Source organism: Littorina saxatilis, linkage group LG13, assembly GCF_037325665.1.
Source record: "Littorina saxatilis isolate snail1 linkage group LG13, US_GU_Lsax_2.0, whole genome shotgun sequence".
Lineage (NCBI taxonomy): Eukaryota > Metazoa > Mollusca > Gastropoda > Littorinimorpha > Littorinidae > Littorina > Littorina saxatilis.
Genome location: NC_090257.1, coordinates 31138948 through 31163392, shown reverse-complemented (window position 1 = coordinate 31163392; position 24445 = coordinate 31138948). Strand labels below are relative to the sequence as shown.

At 41.1% G+C, this 24445-nt stretch overlaps 2 protein-coding genes across 2 annotated transcripts in view; one reads left to right on the top strand and one right to left on the bottom strand.

Moving 5' to 3' along the window:
• The window catches only part of LOC138945493 (GRIP and coiled-coil domain-containing protein 2-like), a 64776-nt gene extending 63203 nt beyond the window's left edge, over positions 1-1573 (bottom strand). The window contains exons 1-2 of the mRNA XM_070316928.1: positions 1457-1573; positions 711-789 (exon numbers count right to left, since the gene is read on the bottom strand). Of these exons, the coding sequence (XP_070173029.1) occupies positions 711-761 (51 nt within the window). The 5' untranslated portion in view covers positions 762-789; positions 1457-1573. The remainder of the gene's footprint in view (positions 1-710; positions 790-1456) is intronic.
• Positions 1574-2732: 1159 nt separating this feature from the next.
• The window catches only part of LOC138945489 (lysosomal dipeptide transporter MFSD1-like), a 34044-nt gene continuing 12331 nt past the window's right edge, over positions 2733-24445 (top strand). The window contains exons 1-11 of the mRNA XM_070316923.1: positions 2733-2977; positions 5376-5584; positions 6967-7034; positions 7962-8070; positions 8616-8712; positions 10231-10329; positions 18407-18515; positions 19644-19700; positions 20044-20200; positions 21709-21806; positions 22762-22874. Of these exons, the coding sequence (XP_070173024.1) occupies positions 2830-2977; positions 5376-5584; positions 6967-7034; positions 7962-8070; positions 8616-8712; positions 10231-10329; positions 18407-18515; positions 19644-19700; positions 20044-20200; positions 21709-21806; positions 22762-22874 (1264 nt within the window). The 5' untranslated portion in view covers positions 2733-2829. The remainder of the gene's footprint in view (positions 2978-5375; positions 5585-6966; positions 7035-7961; positions 8071-8615; positions 8713-10230; positions 10330-18406; positions 18516-19643; positions 19701-20043; positions 20201-21708; positions 21807-22761; positions 22875-24445) is intronic.

The window sequence follows — 24445 nt, the reverse complement described above, 5'->3', positions numbered from 1 at the left end:
GGATCTTTTTCAAATTTGGACACCGTATTCAGCTACACCCCGGACACAACCTCATCGATGAGATATTTCAACACGTGCTCTCAGCGCGCAGCGCTGTGCGCGCTGAACCGATTTTGTTTTTTTTTGTCGGGATCCACTACCAGTAACTCTTCCTTATCTTCTCCAGTGTTTTCAGCCGCGATTACCTCCCTTCCTCCGTGTGGCGTCAATCCATATTCCCGTTACTACGTTACTATTTTTAGAAGGTCACTGCACGTTACTGTTTTTAAAAGGTCTCCAGTGTTTTTTGCGCGTTTATCTCCTTTCCTTCGTGCGCCGGCTCGTACACCCGGCGTTTGCCGGGTCCCAGGCGCAGCCTGTTATTTGGCTCTACTTCTTCCCGGCGAAGCCGGTACCCGGCGAAGCGGGTAATCATCTAGTATATATATAGCTACAATCAGATTTTGTCTCTAATGTCAGGTGTTTTTTCCCATCTACTGATCTAGTGTGTGTGTATGCATGTGTGTGTGTGTGTGTGTGTGTGTGTGTGTGTGTGTGTGTGCATGTGTGTGTGTGTGTATGTGTGTTTGTGTGTGTATACATGCATGTGTTTGTGTATGTTTGTGAGTGTGTGTGTGTGTGTGTGTATGTGTTTGTGCATGTTTGTGTATGTGTGTTTCTGTGTGTGTATGTTTGTGTTTGTGTGTGTGTGCGTGTGAGTTTATGCAGACCTTGGAACCTCCAGGAGATTTTCCTGCACCTTCCGCCTTGTCGTCCGACATGATGGACACCTGTTGGGCAGGTGCACACCTGTAACATTAACAACACATGTCATCTAACAATGCACACGTGTAGGTAAAACATCACATCATCTAACAATTTTGCCTGCCTCTTTTCCTCATGCATGTCCTGTAGTGGTATTGATTACAATAAAACTATAATGTTATACCACTTAGTTAATTACCGTTCAGTGTAAATCAACAAAGGATCGATATATTCATACAGCTATTCTGTCAAACCCAAAACTCCCACAGAAGGACAAATACAGGCCTCTCAAAACACAGACACTACACAGTCAGAACTTTGAATCTCTTGAAGACAGAAAAATAGACTTATAAATACTGATAGTTATAAATACTGATAGTTATGGAGACCTCTCTAGACACCTACAGACAGAAACTCTGAAACCCGTCAGACAGTTAACAGAAAGTTAACTATAGACCAAAATTAGTGAAAAACAAATAAGCCTATTATGTGCCAGAGTGTGACCCTAGCCACAATCAGCTTCACACGACAGAATATACCTGGATCAATTAATTATTGATTAATAAATACTACTTCTGGTGCATTCAATCAATGACTGTCCGAAGGGTACATTTCATTTGGCTTCTTCCTGCCAAGTGTCTTCCCTGGTTCAGCCCCACTCGCTATGCCAACGAGAAGTCTGTAGCTTCTGTTTCTGTGTCGAAATTCTCACCTGCGCAAGACAGATCCTACGTGCCGCAATCAACGCAGAAGCACGCCGTTTTACAGCTTGGTTACAGTTCCAAGGAAGTCACCATCTCGCCCGTGTACAACACGGATTGCGTGTCACTGGAAAACAGAAGAGTTAGTTCCCCTCGTTTTAGGTGTCAGAAAGAGGTTCCATTTGAGAACAAGCAAGAAGGGGTCCGCCTAAACTACGCGCCAGCACGCGCTAGCACGCGCCAGCACGCGCCAGCTTGAACCATAGCACTTATATACTTTATTTTTATATTTCTAGTTAGTTCATCGTCCATTCTCACATAATACAAAATTTCAAACTTCAATGATGAAAAATACGGAAGTTATGACGAGTTTAAGGAGAGCTAATGCACTACTCTCAAATCCGACGATTTCCGCCATTGACTAAACAGCCTCCTGCAAGCTACCACTTTGAAGTAGACGCTACCCGGTGACCCATAACACTTACATAATTTATTTTTATAGTCTATATAGTTAATTGTCCATTCTTACATAATACAAAATTTCAAGCTTGAGTGTTGAACATTTCAGTAGTTATGACGGGTTTTAGGCGAGCTAATGCGCTACTATCAAATCCGACAAAATCCGGACTAATCCGGACTAAAACTGCGCGCTACCAAATTTAAGTGGACACTACTGAGATTCATAGCTGTTATATAATTTATCTGTATGTTTCTAGTCATTCCATCGTCAGTTCTTACATTATACAAAATTTCAAACTTCAGTGATAAAATTTACGATAGCTAAGACGCGTTATAGGAGAGCTATCCTAGCTAAGGCCGTGGCTCCATGTCCGACAATCGTCGGATTTGAGAGTAGTGCATTAGCTCTCCTTAAACTCGTCATAACTTCCGTATTTTTTATCATTGAAGTTTGAAATTTTGTATTATGTGAGAATGGACGATGAACTAACTAGAAATATAAAAATAAAGTATATAAGTGCTATGGTTCAAGCTGGCGCGTGCTGGCGCGTGCTAGCGCGTGCTGGCGCGTAGTTTAGTCGGACCGGCAAGAAGTATCTCTTTGTGTGTCTAAAATACATGTCCAATACCCCACGATCATGCCAAAACTGTAAGTGACTCTGGTAAATTATAATAAAGAAAGACCCGTAAAAACCTAGAAGCCTTTTGTTTCTAATTACTTTGTCTTCAAAAGGGAAGAAAAGTAACTAGGTTATTTTAGTTAGCTTTATGTAAACTAGGACCAATCAGGAAGGAAGGTTCTATATTTAGCGGTCTCGTGACCAAAGAGAAAGTCATCTGCGCGAGACGCCCAACTTCCGAGTCCTATGAAGGCGTCCATCAACGATCGAAAAAGGGCTGAAGAATTTGGCAAAAATAAGCGAACATGAGTGAAGAAGAAAAGACCCCGCTGATTACGGAGGTGGAGGGGAAGCCAGAGTCGGATCCAGGATGTACAGGAGGGATTTGCAACCCGAAAAACTGCATTCACCGATACTTTCCAGTGTTGGTGATTATGTGCTTCCTAAGTTTTGGTAAGCTCTCTCATTTCACCGAAGTTTTACTGGGTTGTTTTGGTGCGAATGTGGGCGTGTTTTCTTTGTTGTTTCAGTTAATGAAGAATTTCAGTTTTTTTTTAACGTGATGGACTGCTTAAGATATTCTATTTTGAAGGTACTTTTGGAAACTGGAAGTTAACTCTTTGTCCTAGAACTTTAGATGGTTTATGAATGTGATCAGCTGATTTGATTGCACTGCATAAAACTTGCATAGTCAATGCAACCTCCAAAAGCTTGATTAACACAGCTACCAAACCAACAATTTCAAAGTAAAGATTAAATGAAGAACTGATTTATGCCATACAAGTTTCAGACTATTTTTGTGTTCATTATTCTTGAACATGGAGCCTTGGTGAAATGGTGTGCCTGTGCATGGGTAATTCATTGCTGTCAGTGTCACATGTCTATCACATGACAAAGTTAAAGAAATACTGTTAGTGTTATGTGATGTGAAGTGAAAACTGATCTATTCACGTCCCACACAACACATGACATAGGTGTACATTTTATTTGTGTAAATTGTACTACAGATCTATTCTATAGTATACCCTGCATTAGGCCTAAAAAAAAAATAGGTGTGGTTACGGTAACCCGACCTACCCTATTTTTAGGGGCCGATCCTATAACTTTTTATTACATTTGTCAAAAAAACCCAAAAAAACCGAGTGCAAAAAACGCAATGAAAGCGAAAGTGCCCGTGTCGCACACTTATTTCCCTGTCAAGTAGGTTTAATTTGTACACATTAGAAAAAAAAGTTTTAAAAAAAAAAGTGATTGCCTACCAACCTACCCTATTTTTTTTTGGCTATGTTACCGTAACCACACCTATTTTTTTTTTGGCCTTATCATCGTTTGACTTTTCATTTCAAATCATACTCATCCCAGATATATTGAGATAAATGTGCATCGTGCATAGCAGCTATTATAACTGTTAGAATCCAATTATGTGCACATCAATTAATTTGCAGTAGTTTTGTGTGTAGTTTTCTTTAATAAGTCAGAATCCAATTAATAAAAAACGCTCGCGCTGGACCCGAGTACTCTTCAGACTGGCTCGCTCAATAAATATAAATGTTTGGAATGTCTGTGGTGTGAATGTTGGTTTCTGACCAGAAATGCAGATCTATCTCTGGCCGATTCATAGATTCAAACTACAAACTGCGACCTCATCTGTGATCAGATATGTTTCGACAAGCATTAAACGGATGAAATTAACCACATGCAGTTTATTCTTCAGAAAAATGCACACAAAAAATGGGTTGGGTTCGGTGATTTGTACATAAACGTCTTCCTCGCGATAGATTCGCTTATTATTTTGTCTTATGAAGCCGTCATCAACACGAACACAATGATTGCAGAAGCAAACTCTGTACCTACACGACCGAGACACAAGACTGATTATTTCACAGCTGCAATGAGAATAGAGAACAAAGACGTTTTGGGTAAGCTTACTCACGTCAGGTCTTCACTGACAAGCTAGGAACAGACGGAAAATTCCGAACAAAAGTAAATGACGTCAAAGTCTCTTTCGCTTTGCGTGTAACTTTGTCATGACGTATTTTTGTGTGACGCGTTCGACTGTTCTATCAGGTCAATGGCTGCGTGTTGCCCCGCCGGTGTGAACTCCTCCTACGGCCAAGTCGTTTTTGTGGTTTATTTTGCATTTAGGTCCCAGGTAACATTATGAAGTTTTAATACGATCAATCGGACCTATTATCAAGTTAGTGTATCAACTTTTGAACGAACTGCGCCCAGTAGTTTCCCAGCAATAAGCTGTTAAGTGGAGAAAGACAGACAGACACACAATTAAAGTCTGCTGAGCCCTAGTACTAGTATACTCGGGGATGAATTATGTGCACATCAATTAATTTGCAGTACTTTTGTGTGTAGTTTTCTTTAATAAGTCACTTTAATTTTTAAAGTTTAAGAGTGGTTTGTAAATTGTATGCATGTTTAACCTTTTTTTATGAATATGATGTCTGTAGTCCCATCATGTACTCATGTAGCAATAAGTAGTAGCATGATTTACTAGCAAGTGTAATTGTAGGCACTAGCATACTCCCCACCTCCACCCCAACACACCCACACATCCACACAATACACACACCTTTCTGTTCCACGCACAGTCATGCTCGGAGATAGATACTAGCACAAGTTGCAACACTAAACCTAGGGGGAGGGAGGCGGCTGGTGTTCATCAAATTGACAATCTGTGATTGCAGTCCTTCACAGCAAGTCAATTGACACCAAGGACATAATTGCGGGTATTGAGTCTCAATAAATCGGCTGAAAAATTTGCTACATAATCAGTGAACAAAACCTTGATGTGGAAACAATCAAAGCAAGTAAACAAAATGTGATCTGAATTTTGCAGGAAGCTACTTCTGTTATGACAACCCTGCGGCGTTGCAAGACACGATGTTGAAAGACCTGAACCTGACGGAGGGGAAGTTCATGTTGTTCTACTCCCTCTACTCCTGGCCCAACGTTGTCCTCTGCTTCTTCGGCGGCTTTCTTATCGACAAGTTGTTTGGCGTTCGCTTGGGTGCCATCATCTTCAGCGTCTTTGTCACCATTGGGCAGGTGAGTGTCGCACACATTGTGCACAGTCTGTGGGTACCTACGATGAAACGAAACCCTTGGGACCAAAAGTGTCCCTACATTACATTGCAGGTGGCCTTTCATGACAGGTATGCTTTAGCACAGATAATAAACTCAGGGACAACATCCTGGAGTTGTTCTATCAAAGGGGGTGTTCGCTTATTGGAGGGGCCTCACATCCTAGGTACTGCTCAGAGGACTGTGTACGCATAGCATGAAGCACTATGCAGGGCTAACACCTTTCCGGTTGTCGCCGGAAATCCCGTTTTTGAAAACTCTTCAAACCGGAAAATCCGGTTTCTTAAAGTTAAAGTAAAACTTACAACAATTTTTTTTTATTAGTTTGGATGGTTGATGGAAGCAAACTGTGTATAATTTTATAATTTATGAACATACATTTTGGTACCAGGAGAGGCTGTTCTTTGCCTCTACAAAATACACCAAAAAAAGCCTCAGCTTCTGCTAGTGCCTTTGATCCCCCTTTGTGCAAGCAGGAGACCAAGTGTGCATCGGAAAAGATCCTCTAATCCATGTCGGTGTTTGGTGCGTTATAAAAACACAAAAATATCAAGCATGCATCTCTTTGAAGTCGTTGTATGGCTGCCTGAATTGCGAGGTAAAAACAGTCATAGATTACATGTAAAACCCAGCTCGTGCAACAAAAAACAACACAGTGTACGTGTAAGTTTCAGCCGATGAACGCAGAAGAAGAATTAGGCCTAAAAAAAAAATAGGTGTGGTTACGGTAACCCGACCTACCCTATTTTTAGGGGCCGACCCTATAACTTTTTATTACATTTGTCAAAAAAAACCACCACAAAAAACAAGAAAACGAGTGCAGAAAACGCAATGAAAGCGAAAGCGCCCGAGTCGCACACTTATTTCCCTGCCATTGTGTCAAGTAGGTTTAATTTGTACACATTAGAAAAAAAAGAAGAAAAAAAGTGATTGCCTACCTTCCTACCCTATTTTTTGGGGCTGTGTTACCGTAACCACACCTATTATTTTTTTGGCCTTATGCATAGTGAAGAATTGTGAACGTCTTCTTCTGTGTTTACACGTGGGGTGGGATTCCCACAGTTGTGTGCATTCATTTCTTTTCCACGAGTGGGCTTTTAGTTTTACACGTTAGAGAATTTGAGATAATTGTGGAAGTTCCATCACATGATGAATGAATACCTGTTTTTAGGAGAAGAAGAAGCTGAGTGTAAATGTAATATTTCTTTCTTTACACACACACCAGGGATTTCTGCTTTTCTTCAGTGGGAGCCGTGTGATATTGGGTGCAAAGAGTTTGGAAGGGTTTTCTCATTTCTATAATCTTTTGTAGCAACATACAACGGTGACATTTTTGTTGTTTGCAGGTGATGTTTGCCTTTGGCGCCCTGACCAATACATTCTGGTTGATGGGTCTGGCTAGGTTTATCTTTGGGTATGTACTTGGACATGTCTGTTTTAAACTTATCACTTTATTTTTCTCTAATAAAGTGTACTTTGGTACAGTGGAACTCTCATTATAAGACCGTCAGAAATATGAGAAAATCAGGAGGGAGTCTTAAAATGGAGGTAAATTTACAAATTAATTCGCTGGCCTGACACCATCAGCAACAAAGACCTTTGGCAGCGAACAAAACAGTTATCCGTAAAACAGGACATTCTGCAAAGACGCTTCCGGTGAATTGGCCACACACTCCGCAAGACGACAACCAGCATCATGCGACAGGCATGGAACCCGCAGGGCAAGAGGAGACGAGGCCAGCCGAGAAACACCTGGCGTCGTGACTTGGAGGCAGAGGTGAAACACATCGGCTACACCTGGCGACAACTGGAGAGATTGGCCCAGGATCGGAGTGCCTGGCGAGCTCTTGTTGGCGGCCTATGCCCCGGACGGGGTCAAAGGCATACATGAAATAAATGAAATGATGAAAATTTACAAATTACAGGGCTAATGAACAAAACATTTAAAAAGACAAGGTCTTACTCTTAAAAGGGAGGATGTCTTGAATTGGGGGGGGGGGGGGGGGGGGGGTGAATTTAAAAAGCGGGGTTCCACTGTAACTCATTTCTCATTTACATGACACTGTAAACATAAATGAAAAAATATATATCATAAAAACAGTGTTGTTAGAATTGAAGTATTGTAAACAAATTTAAATTATTCATTTTTCTCTCAGGGATGTATAATGGTGGTGCCTGACAAAAAAATACATACCTTTCAGTGTCGGTGTAGCCATAAGCGGTACTAAATGGTAAATATGCAGAATTTGGGTACATATTATTGCAGTTTGATTTCATTGTCACTTTTTGGGTCTTTATTTCTGTGTTTGTTTCATCAAATTTGATTGATTTTGTCTTTCAGCATTGGCGGAGAGTCGTTGGCTGTAGCTCAGAATGCATACGCTGTTAAATGGTTCTCTGGGCGTGAACTGAACATGGTGTTCGGACTTCAGCTCAGCTTCTCACGTGTGGTAGGTTTTGTTTCACTGTAGTTTTGACTATTTTGTTTCTGACCTGTTTTGGGTCATGGTTTCATTCATTTTCTTGGACAAGAATTCCTGCAGTCAGAATGTACAAATTTGAGGGATTTGTTCACAGATTTAAAAATTGTTATTACAAAATACAACCTTCATTAGTTCATCCTCAGATCTGTGTTTTTTTATGTGTGTGTGTGTGTTTACATTTATTAAGGATGCGTTTATGTCATTTTGAAACTATGGCTATTTCTGTTTAGTGTAACCTTCCATGTTGTAGTCAGATCAATTAGACTCATTTTGATTGTCATCTCAGAGCAGTCAAATAGTTGCACTTTTACTTGTGTGGATTATAAAGCAAGTATGTCAAAGAAAATCCTTTTTCTGCTTGCTGTCTTATTTCTATTTTTTAATTTTTTTTATAGATAAGTGCACTTGCGTAAGCTGTGAGTGTGAATGCTCTCTGAAAGTAATGCTCAGTCTTCCTTTGTGCTTTTGTGTTTGAAACCTTGTATGGCATTGGTTTTGGGTTGTGGTTTCAGGGCAGCACAGTCAACATGAACATCATGCAGCCAATTTACAAATTGTTCGATGAGAACGTTCATGGCTACAAGTGTCTGGGCCTGGCTCTCTTTGTTGGTAAGTGAACATGAATATCATACAGCCAATTTACAAAGTGTTTGATGAACATGTTCATGGCTATAAGTAAAGTGTCTGTCAGAGCCTCTCTCTCTTTGTTGGTAAGTGAACATGAACATCATGCAGCCAATATATATATTTACAAAGTGTTTGATGAACATGTTCATGGCTATAAGTAAAGTGTCTGTTAGCGCCTCGCTCTCTTTGTTGGTGAGTTTGTATCTATGATTAATGATGGTGTATTTAATTGTAAGTATGCATACTCTGCTGTAATGAAAGCAGGCAACTGCTAATTTATGTTGAGACCATCAAAGATATCATCAGTACATGCCGCTATAATAGAAAGTACAGTGGAACACCCACCCCCCTCCCCCTCCCCCTCCCCTTTTAAGAATTTAAACAGTGTGGGCAAATCAGGTCTGAAAACAGAGGGAATCTTAAAATGGAAGTAAATTTACAGAAGTTAGGAACAGAATATCTGAAAAATCAAGGTCTCAAGGGGGGGTGTCTTAAATTATGGGGGGAGGGGGGGGGTAATAGGGGGGTTCCACTGGCCCTGCAGTGTGGAGTCCGTCTGACAAGAGGACACCTCCGGAAGAGGACACCTGTTGTTCCTTTGTCTGTTGTCCCTTTGTCTGTTGTCTCTTTGTCCGTTGTCCCTTTGTCTGTTGTCCCTTTGTCTGTTGTTCCTTTGTCTGTTGTCCCTTTGTCTGTTGTCCCTTTGTCTGTTGTCCCTTTGTCTGTTGTCCCTTTGTCTGTTGTCCCTTTGTCTGTTGTCCCTTTGTCTGTTGTTCCTTTGTCTGTTGTTCCTTTGTCTGTTGTTCCTTTGTCTGTTGTTCCTTTGTCTGTTGTTCCTTTGTCTGTTGTTCCTTTGTCTGTTGTTCCTTTGTCTGTTGTTCCTTTGTCTATTTACATGACCAAAACAAGCTCTGTCTGTAATGTACGGACACCATTGGTCTGGGGGTGTCCTCTTGTCCCAGATACTTCTCTCAGACATTATGGGATTACAGTGGAACCCCCCTTTTAAGAGCCCTCCTCCTTTTTAAGACGTTAGTTTTTCAGACTTTCTGTTCATAACCTCTGTAAATTTACCCTTATTTTAAGACTCCCTTAAGACCCGATTTTCTCAGATTTTTGGAGATCTGAAAAGGGGGTTTCCATTGTTTTGAGTGTATTTTCAGTTTCATATACCGGTACGGTTGGCCGAGTGGTAAGGCGTCCGCCCCGTGATCGGGAGGTCGTGAGTTCGAACCCCGGCCGGGTCATACCTAAGACTTTAAAATTGGCAATCTAGTGGCTGCTCCGCCTGGCGTTTGGCATTATGGGGTTAGTGCTAGGACTGGTTGGTCCGGTGTCAGAATAATGTGACTGGGGGAGACATGAAGCCTGTGCTGCGACTTCTGTCTTGTGTGTGGCGCACGTTATATGTCAAAGCAGCACCGCCCTGATATGGCCCTTCGTGGTCGGCTGGGCGTAAAACAAACAAACAAACTGATTGGTATTGTTTTTTCCCTGCAGGTGCTGGCATGTGCCTGTTTTCATTGTTCTGCTCTCTCTTCCTGGCTGCGCTCGACAAGCGTGCAGACCGTGTTCTCAAAAGGTCTAAAGTTGGTGGAGGTAAGTTGTTTGTGTGTGTGTGTGTGTGTGTGCGTTTATTTTACCTATAGTGTAATGCTGGTTGCTGTAACTTTCAGTGACAGTAGTACTTGTAACAACCATAATGGAGAAAAAGCCGTGTCAGGAGGCATTTTGTGTGCGTTTGTTTCTAGACTTCAAAATTGTTTTGTAGTACAGCAGTCCCTGCAATGTACGGCCCCCGGCGTGAGCGGACACCTGACATGTACGGACACATTTGCTCGGCACGGAGTGTTTTCCTTCTATATTTGCCCCCCCTTAAACGGACACCTGCAAAACGTGGACGCGGACACTCATTTTCGGTCCCAACAGCAGGTCATACCTCCAATGTACGGACAGACCATCGTCAAATTTTCACCACAACAAAATCGATAACAGAGCAGTCCGGTTCTTGGTACAAAGATCACAGCCGCAATGGCGTGATGACAGTCACTGATAACTTGAGTGCACGTGTACCCATCACTGAGGTGGGGGGGTAGTTTTGGTCAGGAGTGGAGTACATGCGAAGATGCCAACATGAAACTGCACTGTGCTCTTTATTCTTGTCTGTTGGACGTAAACAACAGAAACCACAGTCGATGAAGGTCCTGAGCGAAAGTGAGTGAAAAACCGGCCACAGTTCTCAGCATCGTGTGTCTGTGTGTATTAAACCTCTTTCATTGACAAGATACTCTTGTTTCCCCTCAGCCTTGACCAGTGAGTCCGTTGCCTAATCTATGAACCCTTCAGTTGTCTTGCTTTGTCAAAAGTTACGACACTGTCAACTGAACTGGTTTTGCTCTGAGTGAACAGTGCAGCTGGCCTCTCTGGCCACAGCCCCCAACAGTACATGGCTGGAGGGAGGGAGAGAGAGAGGAAGGGGGGGGTGGAGGGTTAGCTGGCTAAACTCTGTGGGGTGTCCGGTGTCACTGCATGTCAGCAGGAAGAGCATTGGAGAGAAATAGAGAGGTGTACTCTTCCACACAATTTCCAAGCATCAGTTGTCACGGCTTGGGGTAGGCATTAGTGAGGGAGAGTGGGAGCTGTGTTATGTACAGTGTATTTCCGACTGAGGAGTGAAAAGTCACTGCCATGCCACATGATCGGCATGCAGTCAATAAAGCCAGACAAGAAAAAAATAAATTACATGATTATGACATGCAGCTCTATCTGCTGCTATTTATTCAAACTGGTTTTCAAGCTTATTCTTGCAAAGCATCTGCACACGCTCCTCTGTGCTGTGTTTGTGTGGCTGCTTTCGTATGTCAGTGCATGGTGAGTGTGTTCACTGCCTTGAGGATTTATTTTATCTCTTCTTTTCAACACTTTTCATACAAATCCTTTTTACAGAACGTTTAAAGAAGTATTAGGAGTTTATTGTTATTGTTTAGTAGCCACAAGAAGTGATTATCATAGACTCAATCCTGTTGTTTGTGTGTCTCTGTGTGAGTGTATGGGGGAGGGGGTGGTGTACGTGGTCACCCCTCCCGTGACCGGACACCTGCAATGTACGGACAGTTTTGCTATGGCCCAAGGGTGTCCGTTCATGAGAGGGACTGCTGTAGTTGTGTTGAGTGATATGCAGCTGCTCAGATGCTGAGGAATGCTGTTCAACTTTATCAGTCAAAGTCATACCAAAAAGACAGACCTGCATTGCGTTCAAACTGAATGAATGGTAAATGTATTATTGAAACATTTGTGAACATTGGGTCAGTCTATGTTGTTGCAGTTCTAGACCTTCTTAAAGCAAGAATGCCAACAGTTATGGCATTAGATAAACAAAGCAGCAAATAAGTCACTGATTCAAGAGCAACTGATTGAAACTTGAATGAAAAACATTGCTGTAATAATATTTATTTTCTTGCAAATGTTAAACATCTACATTTTTTATGTCTGTTTGCAGAAGGTAAGAATGATTACGCTGGTAACACTTTCATATTATTCGCACAAGCATGGCAGATTTGTATCCCTACTTCCAGGCTTCGTGGTCTCACGCTGTGCTGTAAATACTCTATGCTGATTAAAACGAACTGACTACATTAAAGTAGAATTAAAAAAAAGTGTTGTAAATGTAATGAACAACATATCCTAGATTATGCACTGATAATTGCACATTTATCCCCTATCCCCCCTGTGCTTGATTGGTTGGTGGGGGGGGGGGGGTGTCAAGAACATTTGAGAATATATTGCCACATGCAATGTAAGGTTTCCTATTAAAAAGTTTGTACAGTTTGTAAAAAGTTGAATCAGTGCCGCTTAGCTTGACTGTGTGACTGTGTGTAAAGTATGGGTCAGTGTTGCTCGAGCTTGTAACCAGATCATGGTTAACTTTGTGCTGGGCTTAATTGCTTGCATTATGTGAAAGTGGTTTTCAGTTGGGAACTGGAATGCTGTTTTAGCTTGAGCACATGCTAAATGAGTAAATAGAGGCTCAGGAGCTGGTGTTTTTGTTGTTGTTGAAAAAAGTGATTTGTAAAACTAAAAGTGGCAGTATGTATTACTAGAACACGTCACATTCTTTGATTCTGCTGAGGGTGCAAGGTCGTTCGGCTGTTGTCCCTGACAATACTGTGTGCTATCAGTGCAGCTGCTGTTTAATTATTCTTACCCCCCCCCCCCCCCACTACCAACCCACACACACACACAAGTACCACAAAAAAAGAAGATAATAATAATATCAAATACATGTAAATAAATACACATTTTTGACTCACATGCGAAGCAAAAGTGAGTCTATGTACTCACCCGAGTCGTCCGTCCGTCCGTCCCGGCGTCCGTCCGTCCGTCCGGAAAACTTTAACGTTGGATATTTCTTGGACACTATTCAGTCTATCAGTACCAAATTTGGCAAGATGGTGTATGATGACAAGGCCCCAAAAAACATACATAGCATCTTGACCTTGCTTCAAGGTCAAGGTCGCAGGGGCCATAAATGTTGTCTAAAAAACAGCTATTTTTCCTATTTTCTCTAAAGTTTTTGAGATTTAATACCTCACCTATATATGATATATAGGGCAAAGTAAGCCCCATCTTTTGATACCAGTTTGGTTTACCTTGCTTCAAGGTCAAGGTCACAGGAGCTCTTCAAAGTTGGATTGTATACATATTTTGAAGTGACCTTGACCCTGAACTATGGAAGATAACTGTTTCAAACTTAAAAATGATGTGGGGCACATGTTATGCTTTCATCATGAGACACATTTGGTCACATATGATCAAGGTCAAGGTCACTTTGACCCTTATGAAATGTGACCAAAATAAGGTAGTGAACCACTAAAAGTGACCATATCTCATGGTAGAAAGAGCCAATAAGCACCATTGTACTTCCTATGTCTTGAATTAACAGCTTTGTGTTGCATGATCTTGGATGACCTTGACCTTGGGTCAAGGTCACATGTATTTTGGTAGGAAAAATGTGTAAAACAGTTCTTAGTGTATGATGTCATTGCTAGGTTTAGCTGAAGGTCAAGGTCATGTAAAGGTCAAGCATGTGAGTCGTATGGGCTTTGCCCTTCTTGTTGAAATAATTAAAGTCGTACCTGAATAATTGCTAAATATTTGTAGATCAATTGCTCATTTCTAAACATATAGGGATTTTTGCTCTACCTTATCTTTTTGTACCCACACCTTGCCTTGAAGAGTAAACCTAGAGGTTTGTCTAAACTAGACCAGAACTCTTATTATGTGAAGAATATATTTTGACCCGTTGTCTATGGAATTGGAAGGCATCGGGTGTGTTATGCCTGTGTGTGTGCAAACAGAGATGCATTGCTTCGTAAAAAAAAAACCCACCAAAGTTAATTACAGTACAGTGAAACCCCCCTTTTAAGACCTAAAAAAATCTGAGAAAATCGGGTCTTAAAAAGGAGGGAGTCTTAAAATGGGGGGTAATTTTACAGAGGTTATGAACAGAAAGTCTGAGAAAACAAGGTCTTAAAAAGGAGGGAGTCTTTAAAGGGGGGTTCCACTCAATACTACCATTCAATGATTCATTCACTAAGTCTTATGTGAGAACAGATTCACCGTATGCTGAACATCTCACCCCCCCCCCCCCCCCCCCCCCCCCTCCCCCCTCCTTTTTATATTTAGTCAAGTTTTGACTAAATATTTTAACATCGAGGGGGAATCGAAACGAGGGTCGTGGTGTATGTGTGTGTGTGTGTCTGTGCGTGCGTGCGTGCGTGCGTGCGTGCGTGCGTGTAGAGCGATTCAGACCAAACTACTGGGCCGATCTTTATGAAATATAACATGAGAGTTCCTGGGATTGATATCCCCGAACGTTTTTGTCCTTTTTTCGATAAATGTCTTTGATGACGTCATATCCGGCTTTTCGTGAAAGTTGAGGCGGCACTGTCACGCTCTCATTTTTCAACCAAATTGGTTGAAATTTTGGTCAAGTAGTCTTCGACGAAGCCCGGACTTCGGTATTGCATTTCAGCGTGATGGCTTAAAAATTAATTAATGACTTTGGTCATTAAAATTCTTAAAATTGTAAAAAAAAATAAAAAATTATAAAACGATCCAAATTTACGTTTATCTTATTCTCCATCATTTGCTGATTCCAAAAACATATAAATATGTTATATTTGAATTAAAAACAAGCTCTGAAAATTAAAAATATAAAAATTATTATCAAAATTAAATTGTCCAAATCAATTTAAAAACACTTTCATCTTATTCCTTGTCGGTTCCTGATTCCAAAAACATATAGATATGATATGTTTGGATTAAAAACACGCTCAGAAAGTTAAAACGAAGAGAGGTATAGAAAAGCGTGCTATCCTTCTCAGCGCAACTACTAAACCGCTCTTCTTGTCAATTTCACTGCCTGAACGGTGGACTGACGATGCTATGAGTATACGGTCTTGCTGAAAAATTGCATTGCGTTCAGTTTCATTCTGTGAGTTCGACAGCTACTTGACTAAATATTGTATTTTCGCCTTACGCGACTTGTTTATATTTAGTCAAGTTTTGACTAAATATTTTAACATCGAGGGGGAATCGAAACGAGGGTCGTGGTGTATGTGCGTGTGTCTGTGTGTGTGTGTGTGTGTGCGTGTGTGTAGAGCGATTCAGACCAAACTACTGGACCGATCTTTATGAAATTTGACATGAGAGTTCCTGGGTATGAAATCCCCGAACGTTTTTTTCATTTTTTTGATAAATGTCTTTGATGACGTCATATCCGGCTTTTCGTGAAAGTTGAGGCGGCACTGTCACGCCCTCATTTTTCAACCAAATTGGTTGAAATTTTGGTCAAGTAATCTTCGACGAATCCCGGGGTTCGGTATTGCATTTCAGCTTGGTGGCTTAAAAATTAATTAATGACTTTGGTCATTAAAAATCTGAAAATTGTAAAAAAAAATAAAAATTTATAAAACGATCCGAATTTACGTTTATCACTTATTCTCCATCATTTGCTGATTCCAAAAACATATAAATATGTTATATTCGGATTAAAAACAAGCTCTGAAAATTAAATATATAAAAATTATTATCAAAATTAAATTGTCCAAATCAATTTAAAAACACTTTCATCTTATTCCTTGTCGGTTCCTGATTCCAAAAACATATAGATATGATATGTTTGGATTAAAAACACGCTCAGAAAGTTAAAACAAAGAGAGGTACAGAAAAGTGTGCTATCCTTCTTAGCGCAACTACTACCCCGCTCTTCTTGTCAATTTCACTGCCTTTGCCATGAGCGGTGGCCTGACGATGCTACGAGTAAAATGGCATTGCGTTTCATTCTGTGAGTTCGACAGCTACTTGACTAAATATTGTATTTTCGCCTTACGCGACTTGTCTCTGTTCCTGAATTCCCATACCTGTGTCTGCTTGTGTCACCTCCATCCCTCCCCTTTTACTAGGAAAGATTCCTTTGACTAGTTTCCAGATGACTTCTGCAAAATCAGTTGAGAGATTTCAATTCATGACCAGGATACTATCTTTACAGTCCAAATTTTCTGACTTCAAATCATCATATCTCTGGAAGTTCTTATCAGATTATCAAAAAATAAACTGTTTTGTGTTAAGACACAAATGCTCTATCAAAGGACATCATTTTCTAATGTGTCAGTTGTATTTTAAATTTGTGTGTGTGGCATAGCTATTGATAGCTTTGCATGCAGCAGAGATTTCCAGTTACCTCAACTGAGTGTCCTCCACATGCACACAGACCCTGAGTGTTACCCCCTCCCCCCCTCCCCCTTCTCAACCTGTCTCTTCTCTTTGTGCAGCAGCATAATGATCATCTTGACTTGGGGGGGGGGGAGGATTCTTGCTGTTTGTCATCAGTGTGACTGTGTCAGAAAGTTTAATAGACGAAGCTTGACAGTTCATTGCAATAGCTAACTTGCACAATACCCCTCACAAGCGCTGGTGTTCTCTGGCTTGTGTTAAACTTTTTTTTTTAAACCTTGATCGCCTTTCCTTTGCGCAAGGGCCATGCTTGGGTACTTTGAACGAACTTTAGGATTATTCTCGCGGCTATCATTGCTGTAGCACACTGTTCACATTGAAAATTCACAATTTTCAAGGCGAAGTGTCCGCATTGAAACGCTACCTCTCACAGAGCTATCTGGACATGCCCGCATTTTGCGGCAGATCTCGCAAGGCCACGCAAGTTAACGCAGATTTATCGCGCGATTTGGCAGCGCAGGCCGATAGGGCAAGTCGCCTATTGGGAGGGTATTGGAGATTCAGGGAGACAATTTGTGAATCAGAACAGCTATACATATTCACTGATAATTGGGATAGTACGTACATATGCATGCTTTTGAGTGCAATACAAAATGTTACAGTAGTAAGAGTACAGGGAGGAATGGCTATTGGTGATGTTGAACAAAACGTGTGTGCATGGTTCTAAACAAAATACACAAACACTTTTGACTTAGAAATGTGAAGAAAGAAGGGGAACCTATTCTGAGAACAGTTGTAGTCTCAGTTTTTCTTGATTTAGGCCACACAAAAAAAAATAGGTGTGGTTACGGTAACATAGCCAAAAAAAATAGGGTAGGAAGGTAGGCAATCACTTTTTTATTTTTTTAAACTTTTTTTTCTAATGATTGTGTACAAATTAAACCTACTTGACAGGGAAATAAGTGTGCGACTCGAGCGCTTTCGCTTTCATTGCGTTTTCTGCACTCGTTTTCTTGTTTTTTGTGGGTTTTTTTTTTGACAAATGTAATAAAAAGTGATAGGGTCGGCCCCTAAAAATAGGGTAGGTCGGGTTACCGTAACCACACCTATTTTTTTTTTAGGCCTTACATTCTGCTATAGTTCATGTACTGGTTGCATGAAAAGGCAGGTGTATGTTTTTTAATGTGCAGCTTCTCTTTATTTTCATTTAGTGGTGTTTGAAATGTCAGTTTGTTTTTCATTTAGCTAAATGTTGTTCACACTGTCAACAGACTTTTTTTTTTTTTAAATAAAAAGCTTCTTGAAAGTAAAACTGAAAGTGATAATTATAATTGTGTTTTGGTCTTGGCTTAATGTTTCCTGCAATATTTTATGACACTAGTTTTTGGCTCACGAAGTGTAGCCTATGCGATGCTAACTTTTGTCTGTCTGTGCGTGCGTGCGTGCGTGCGTGCGTATGTATGTATGTATGTATGTATGTATGTATGTATGTATGTCTGTGGTAGAAACTTTAACATTTGAAGACGTCATATTACATTGACGTCACATTATGACGTACGAGGGTTAGACGTCACGCGATGGAATTACTGAAAGTCTCGGTGATTGTTATTTTGAGCGGGCCGAGACTATTTGGCAGTCGTGTCCATGTAAGTAGGCTACATGCAGACAGACAGATCTAGATCTAGTGTCTCGCTTTCTTGCACAGTTTCACCTATGCTCTTTCTGTGTGTGTGTGTGTGTGTGTGTGTGTGTGTGTGTGTGTGTGTGTGTGTGTGTGTGTGTGTGTGTGTGTGTGTGTGTGTGTGTGTGTGTGACGGAGTGATTGAGTTTGTGTTACTGTTTGTCGATTTCTTACGTGAGCCTTGAAGGCTTCGCCTCTTGTTTGACTCATTATAATGTTTGTGGTGCGAAGGGTTAACATGTAACGTTGGTGTTGCAGAGGAGATTCGCATGAGGGACGTGAAGGACTTCCCTCTGACGTTCTGGCTGATCTCCATCATCTGTGTGGCGTACTACGTGGCCGTCTTCCCCTTTGTGGGCTTGGGCCTGTGAGTTATTTATTTTATTTATTTACGAGGATTTATATCGCGCACGTATCTCACCACACAAGGCGACTCAAGGCGCATGTTACCTATTAATGCCGTGTGAGATGGAATTTTTTACACAATATATCACGCATTCACATCGGCCAGTAGATCGACTGCCTTTAGGCGCTGCATCCACCTTTCACGGCCTATTATTCCAGGTCACACGGGTATTTTGGTGGACATTTTTATCTACGCCTATACAATTTTGCCAGGAAAGACCCTATTGTCAATCGTGGGATCTTTAACGTGCATACCCCAATGTAGTGTACAACGAAGGGACCTCGGTTTATCGTCTCATCCGAAAGACTAGCACTTGAACCCACCACCTAGGTTAGGAAAGGGGGGAGAAAATTGCTAACGCCCTGACCCAGGGTCGAACTCGCAACCTCTCGCTTCCGAGCGCAAGTGCGTTACAACTCGGCCACCCAGACCTGTTATTTGTTAATCTGTACTCGCAAGAGCAAGGGACGTTTGCTGGGGCCTAGTGGATAAGACGCCGGCCTCCCATGCGAAAGGTCATGGGTTCGAATACCGGCCATGCCTGGTGGGTTAAGGGTTGAGATTTTTCCAATCTCCCTTCCAATCAACTTATGTGCAAACCTGCTAGTGCCTTATCCCCCTTTGTGTGTATACGCAAGCACAAGACCAAGTGGACACAGAAAAGATCCTGTAATCCTTGCCAGAATTCAGACAGACAGACAAACATACACCACAAACCTCGTTTCGATTCCCTGTCAAAACGTAACTAAATGTAAAAATTGCTGTTTTTGACTCCTTGCATGAAAGTCAGTAAAACTTGGTCTTTTTTTCAAATGGATAGCTGCCTGAGGCATGACTGGAAACCCTAGGGGCTCTATGCACCTAAAATTGACAGTTCCAATAACTTTGAAGTTATGTAACAGACAAATAATAATGACAAAATGAAAACTTAGCTTGGTCCTTGCTAACTCTCAAATTCAGAACCAAAGTCATTTTAATGATGAATGTCTGTCTGTTTTGACACGTAGTTTGCTTTGTTTTATTTTCAATTTTTGTTGTTGAAGTTCCTGATTTTATGTTCTCTGATCGTGTTCTTTCTGTGATTTGCAGGGTCTTCTTTGAAATGAAGTTCAGCATGTCTCCCACCAGTGCCAACGCTGTAAATAGGTATGGTTGACTTTTTCTGTGGAACTTTACAAAAGACGAATGATGCTTTGCAGCTTGATGTCAAGCGTGTGAGGCAGGACGTTATCATTGTTCCTCAATGAAGTAATATCGTCTGAAAGACTGAAAGGAAGGGAGGGAGGGAGAGAGATATTTTTGTTTAACATGGATTAAGATTTAAGGCTGGGCCTATTCTTACAGTCTGTCTTTGCGACAAACAGACACACAAAAATCAAAAAGAAAAAACCATTTCAGTGCAGAGATGATCATTAATGGTAGAAAAGTCAGTGTGAAAATGATCTTTCTTCAGTGATTATTCTACAATCTAGATTCTGATCTGTTTCAGTTTGGTTTACATTGTTTCGGCCGTGGCTTCTCCGTTCTTTGGTTTCCTGATTGACAGAACTGGGAAGAACATTTTCTGGGTCATCATTGGCACGACAGTCACACTTGGGTGTCATGCTCTGCTGGCTTTCAGTTTCGTATCAGCCTATGTTGGGATGGTGAGTTTGTGTATGTGTGTGTGTGTGTGTGTGTGTGTGTGTGTGTGTGTGTGTGTGTGTGCGCGCGCGCAGATGCTATTTTGATGACATGCATGGACTGAGATAATTAGCAAAGACATTTATAACCAAATCTGGACTTTATCAGGAAGGTATGTGTGTCTCAACATTTAAACCTCAGACTGTGCTTTCATTGTCTTTGACCTGCTTTATGAAAAGCTGTTGCTTTTTGACTGACATGCGAAGCAAAAGTGAGTCTATGTACTCACCCGAGTCGTCCGTCCGTCCGGACGTCCGTCCGTCCGTCCGTCCGTCCGTCCGTCCGGAAAACTTTAACGTTGGATATTTCTTGGACACTATTCAGTCTATCAGTACCAAATTTGGCAAGATGGTGTATGATGACAAGGCCCCAAAAAACATACATAGCATCTTGACCTTGCTTCAAGGTCAAGGTCGCAGGGGCCATAAATGTTGTCTAAAAAACAGCTATTTTTCACATTTTTCACATTTTCTCTGAAGTTTTTGAGATTGAATACCTCACCTATATATGATATATAGGGCAAAGTAAGCCCCATCTTTTGATACCAGTTTGGTTTACCTTGCTTCAAGGTCAAGGTCACAGGAGCTCTTCAAAGTTGGATTGTATACATATTTTGAAGTGACCTTGACCCTGAACTATGGAAGATAACTGTTTCAAACTTAAAAATTATGTGGGGCACATGTTATGCTTTCATCATGAGACACATTTGGTCACATATGATCAAGGTCAAGGTCACTTTGACCCTTATGAAATGTGACCAAAATAAGGTAGTGAACCACTAAAAGTGACCATATCTCATGGTAGAAAGAGCCAATAAGCACCATTGTACTTCCTATGTCTTGAATTAACAGCTTTGTGTTGCATGACCTTGGATGACCTTGACCTTGGGTCAAGGTCACATGTATTTTGGTAGGAAAAATGTGTAAAGCAGTTCTTAGTGTATGATGTCATTGCTAGGGTTAGGTCAAGCATGTGAGTCGTATGGGCTTTGCCCTTCTTGTTTTTAGTTTAGTGAAAGCTTTAGAATATTTTGGTATGATTAATGCGCGGAACTTCCGTTGAGAGAGTCGTTGAAATATTGATTAAGAATGTACCAAACCTGGTTATTGTTGTGTTCTCTTTTTGGTAAGATTGGTTATAAAATGATATTCTTGATTACACAGATTGTGATGGGTCTTGCCTATTCTGTACTGGCCAGCGCACTAAGATTGGTTATAAAATGATATTCTTGATTACACAGATTGTGATGGGTCTTGCCTATTCTGTACTGGCCAGCGCACTAAGATTGGTTATAAAATGATATTCTTGTTTGCACAGATTGTGATGGGTCTTGCCTATTCTGTACTGGCCAGCGCACTAAGATTGGTTATAAAATGATATTCTTGTTTGCACAGATTGTGATGGGTCTTGCCTATTCTGTACTGGCCAGCGCACTAAGATTGGTTATAAAATGATATTCTTGTTTGCACAGATTGTGATGGGTCTTGCCTATTCTGTACTGGCCAGCGCACTGTGGCCCATGGTGTCACTCATCATCCCAGAACACCAGATTGGCACTGCCTATGGCATGTACGTACCTAGCCAGTGTTGCTCCACCTAGTACAAGGACATCTTGTACTGTAGATTTATTTTGTTATAGCCTCAATAAAACATGAGGTTGATGTCACACAGTGCACATTTGTGTACCTTAAGCTGAGTTTTTGCACTTTGCTATGCGCACTGGAGTGTTTGAATTTCGAATTTGTCATTTGCCTCAGAATATCACATATATGACTTCCCAGATTATGATATTTGACTGTGTATGAACTCCACATGCCTACTGAGTGAGTTTGTGCCTAACTGTGCATCTTGCACAGAAGCGTGAAGGCATTTACGCCTGTCTCTTAATCCCAAAATGTCACATGAAGCTGCTTGTGGCATGCACGCATGTATCCAGCCAGTGATGTACACCAAACACTGAACAGTGCACTTTACTCATAAATGTAAAGCTTTATAGTTTGCCTCACATCACTTTAGACTTGCAGTGTTTGTTTTATTTGTGTACCAAGTTGATGCTCTCACAACCATTTGTTGCATTGCTTGAATTTAAATTTGGGTATGTGGGAATCTACGTATGAAACGAGTGTGAGCTGTGGCATTACGGCCAGGTTCCATGGGGAAAAAGACGAAAAATCATTTAGTTTCCTTTTTATTATTGCTAAATCATTTGTCAATACTGTTTGCTGAATTTTGGTTTCTAGGTACTTTAACCATTATAACTTGTTACAATTTAAATGGATACACCAATTTGCGAATGTGAAAATAGTAGGTGTGATAATGAAACAGCAGCTGTCACCCCATTTAGCACCGTGGAAGTGACGTCACATACTGGAAGAAGACTCAACATTTTTAGATTCTTTCTGTGTTGTGATGAACCTCACACAGGACTAAAATTAATCAGGAGATAGCAGCAACGGCTTATGTTCCATTGAGTGGCTTGGTTGACCTTTAACACAAGATTTCATGTTTGTGTTTTGTTGAACAGCATGCAGGCGATCCAGAACTTGGGTCTGGCAGTAATCTCCCTTGTGGCGGGCATCATCGTGGACTCTTCGGGTTACTTGGTGCTGGAGGTTTTCTTCATGGCCTGGCTGTGCTGTGAGTCGCTGGGCTTTGCTTTCACACATACACACATCACAATCTTTCATAAACAGTTCAGAGACATCTCGCTTGCTGCCGCGCGGGCAGAGAAAATGTTCCCTCTTTATCTTCACCGTGCTGGCAGCAAAAACCCTCACGCGGAGGTGTTTTCAGACAGACAAGGTGTAAAGCAAAATCACACATACACACATCACAATCTTTCATAAAGCAAAATCACACATACACACATCACAATCTTTCATACAGCAAAATCACACATACACACATCGCAATCTTAAATTAAGCAAAAGCAAAATCACACATACACACATCACAATCGCTGTCAGCATGGGTTCGATCCCCACGTTCGGCAAGAGATTTATTTCTTGGAGTCAACTTTGTGCAGACTCTCTTCGGTGTCCGAACACCCTCGTGTGCACACATGCCCACGAAAAAGATCCCAAATTCACAGCGAAATTCTCAGGGCTTGGAAAACACGAAGATGCGCATGCATCATCTCTCAGCTCTGATTATCATGATCGTATTTAGATACTTTGACGAAACGAACCCAATGCTGGTGTGTCGAAGAAGACAACCACAGCGGGCTTGTTCGAGTCAAAGTATCACACCATATCTTCAGCGTATTACCAATACCTGTCCCAATATAGGCCAACTGATCTAAGAGAACATTAAACCCTAATAGTCAGTCACATCACAATCTTTCATTTAGAAAGCAAAATCACACATGCACACGTCACAATCCTTCATTTAGAAGCAGAATCACACATGCACACGTCACAATCCTTCATTTAGAAGCAGAATCACTGTTAAAGTGAGACAAACAATGTTAAAAAATAACGGATCTTTACTCATCGCTTAAGCCTGTCTTACACTGTGCCGAATATCCTTACGAATATGAAAATGTTGTATTCGGCCAAAAAAGAGACGAATAGACAGGAAAAAACAGAAAAATCGAAGGCTTACGAATCCTTGCGAATGTCATACGAATGGTTGCGACTGCTTGCAAATGTCTACCGATCATTGCGATTGTATACGAATCCATATACGGATTTATTACGAACGTTGCGAGTGGCCTTGTGAGTGTTGCGAGTGCTTGGAAACATTTTACGAATAAAACGAGTATGCAATTCGCATTGTTCGTAATGTTGCTCTTCCACTCTGGCGAATTGCCCTTGCGAATAGAATTCGCCAATAACTCGTAATGATCGGGACATGGTCGCAAGACATTCGTAAATGTTCTTAACCATTCGCCACCATTCGTCTCAGTTTGCGAACATTAGCAACATGCTCCTAACATTCGCAAGGAAGTCATATTCTGAATGTTTCGCAACGTACTCGTAAGTATTCGCAAACCATTCGTAATCATCGTAAAGGTATGCGTAGCGCTCGCAAACATTTGTAAGGATTTTATTCGTGCACATTTTGCCAACATCTTGCGAATGGTTGCGAATTCATTACGAATTTCTCAGGAATGTTTTGACCATTTCTTGCCAATTCATAAGAACGTTGCGAAAGTCTTACGAATGCTTGCGAGTGACTGCAATTGCTTGCGAATGTTTTAAAAACAG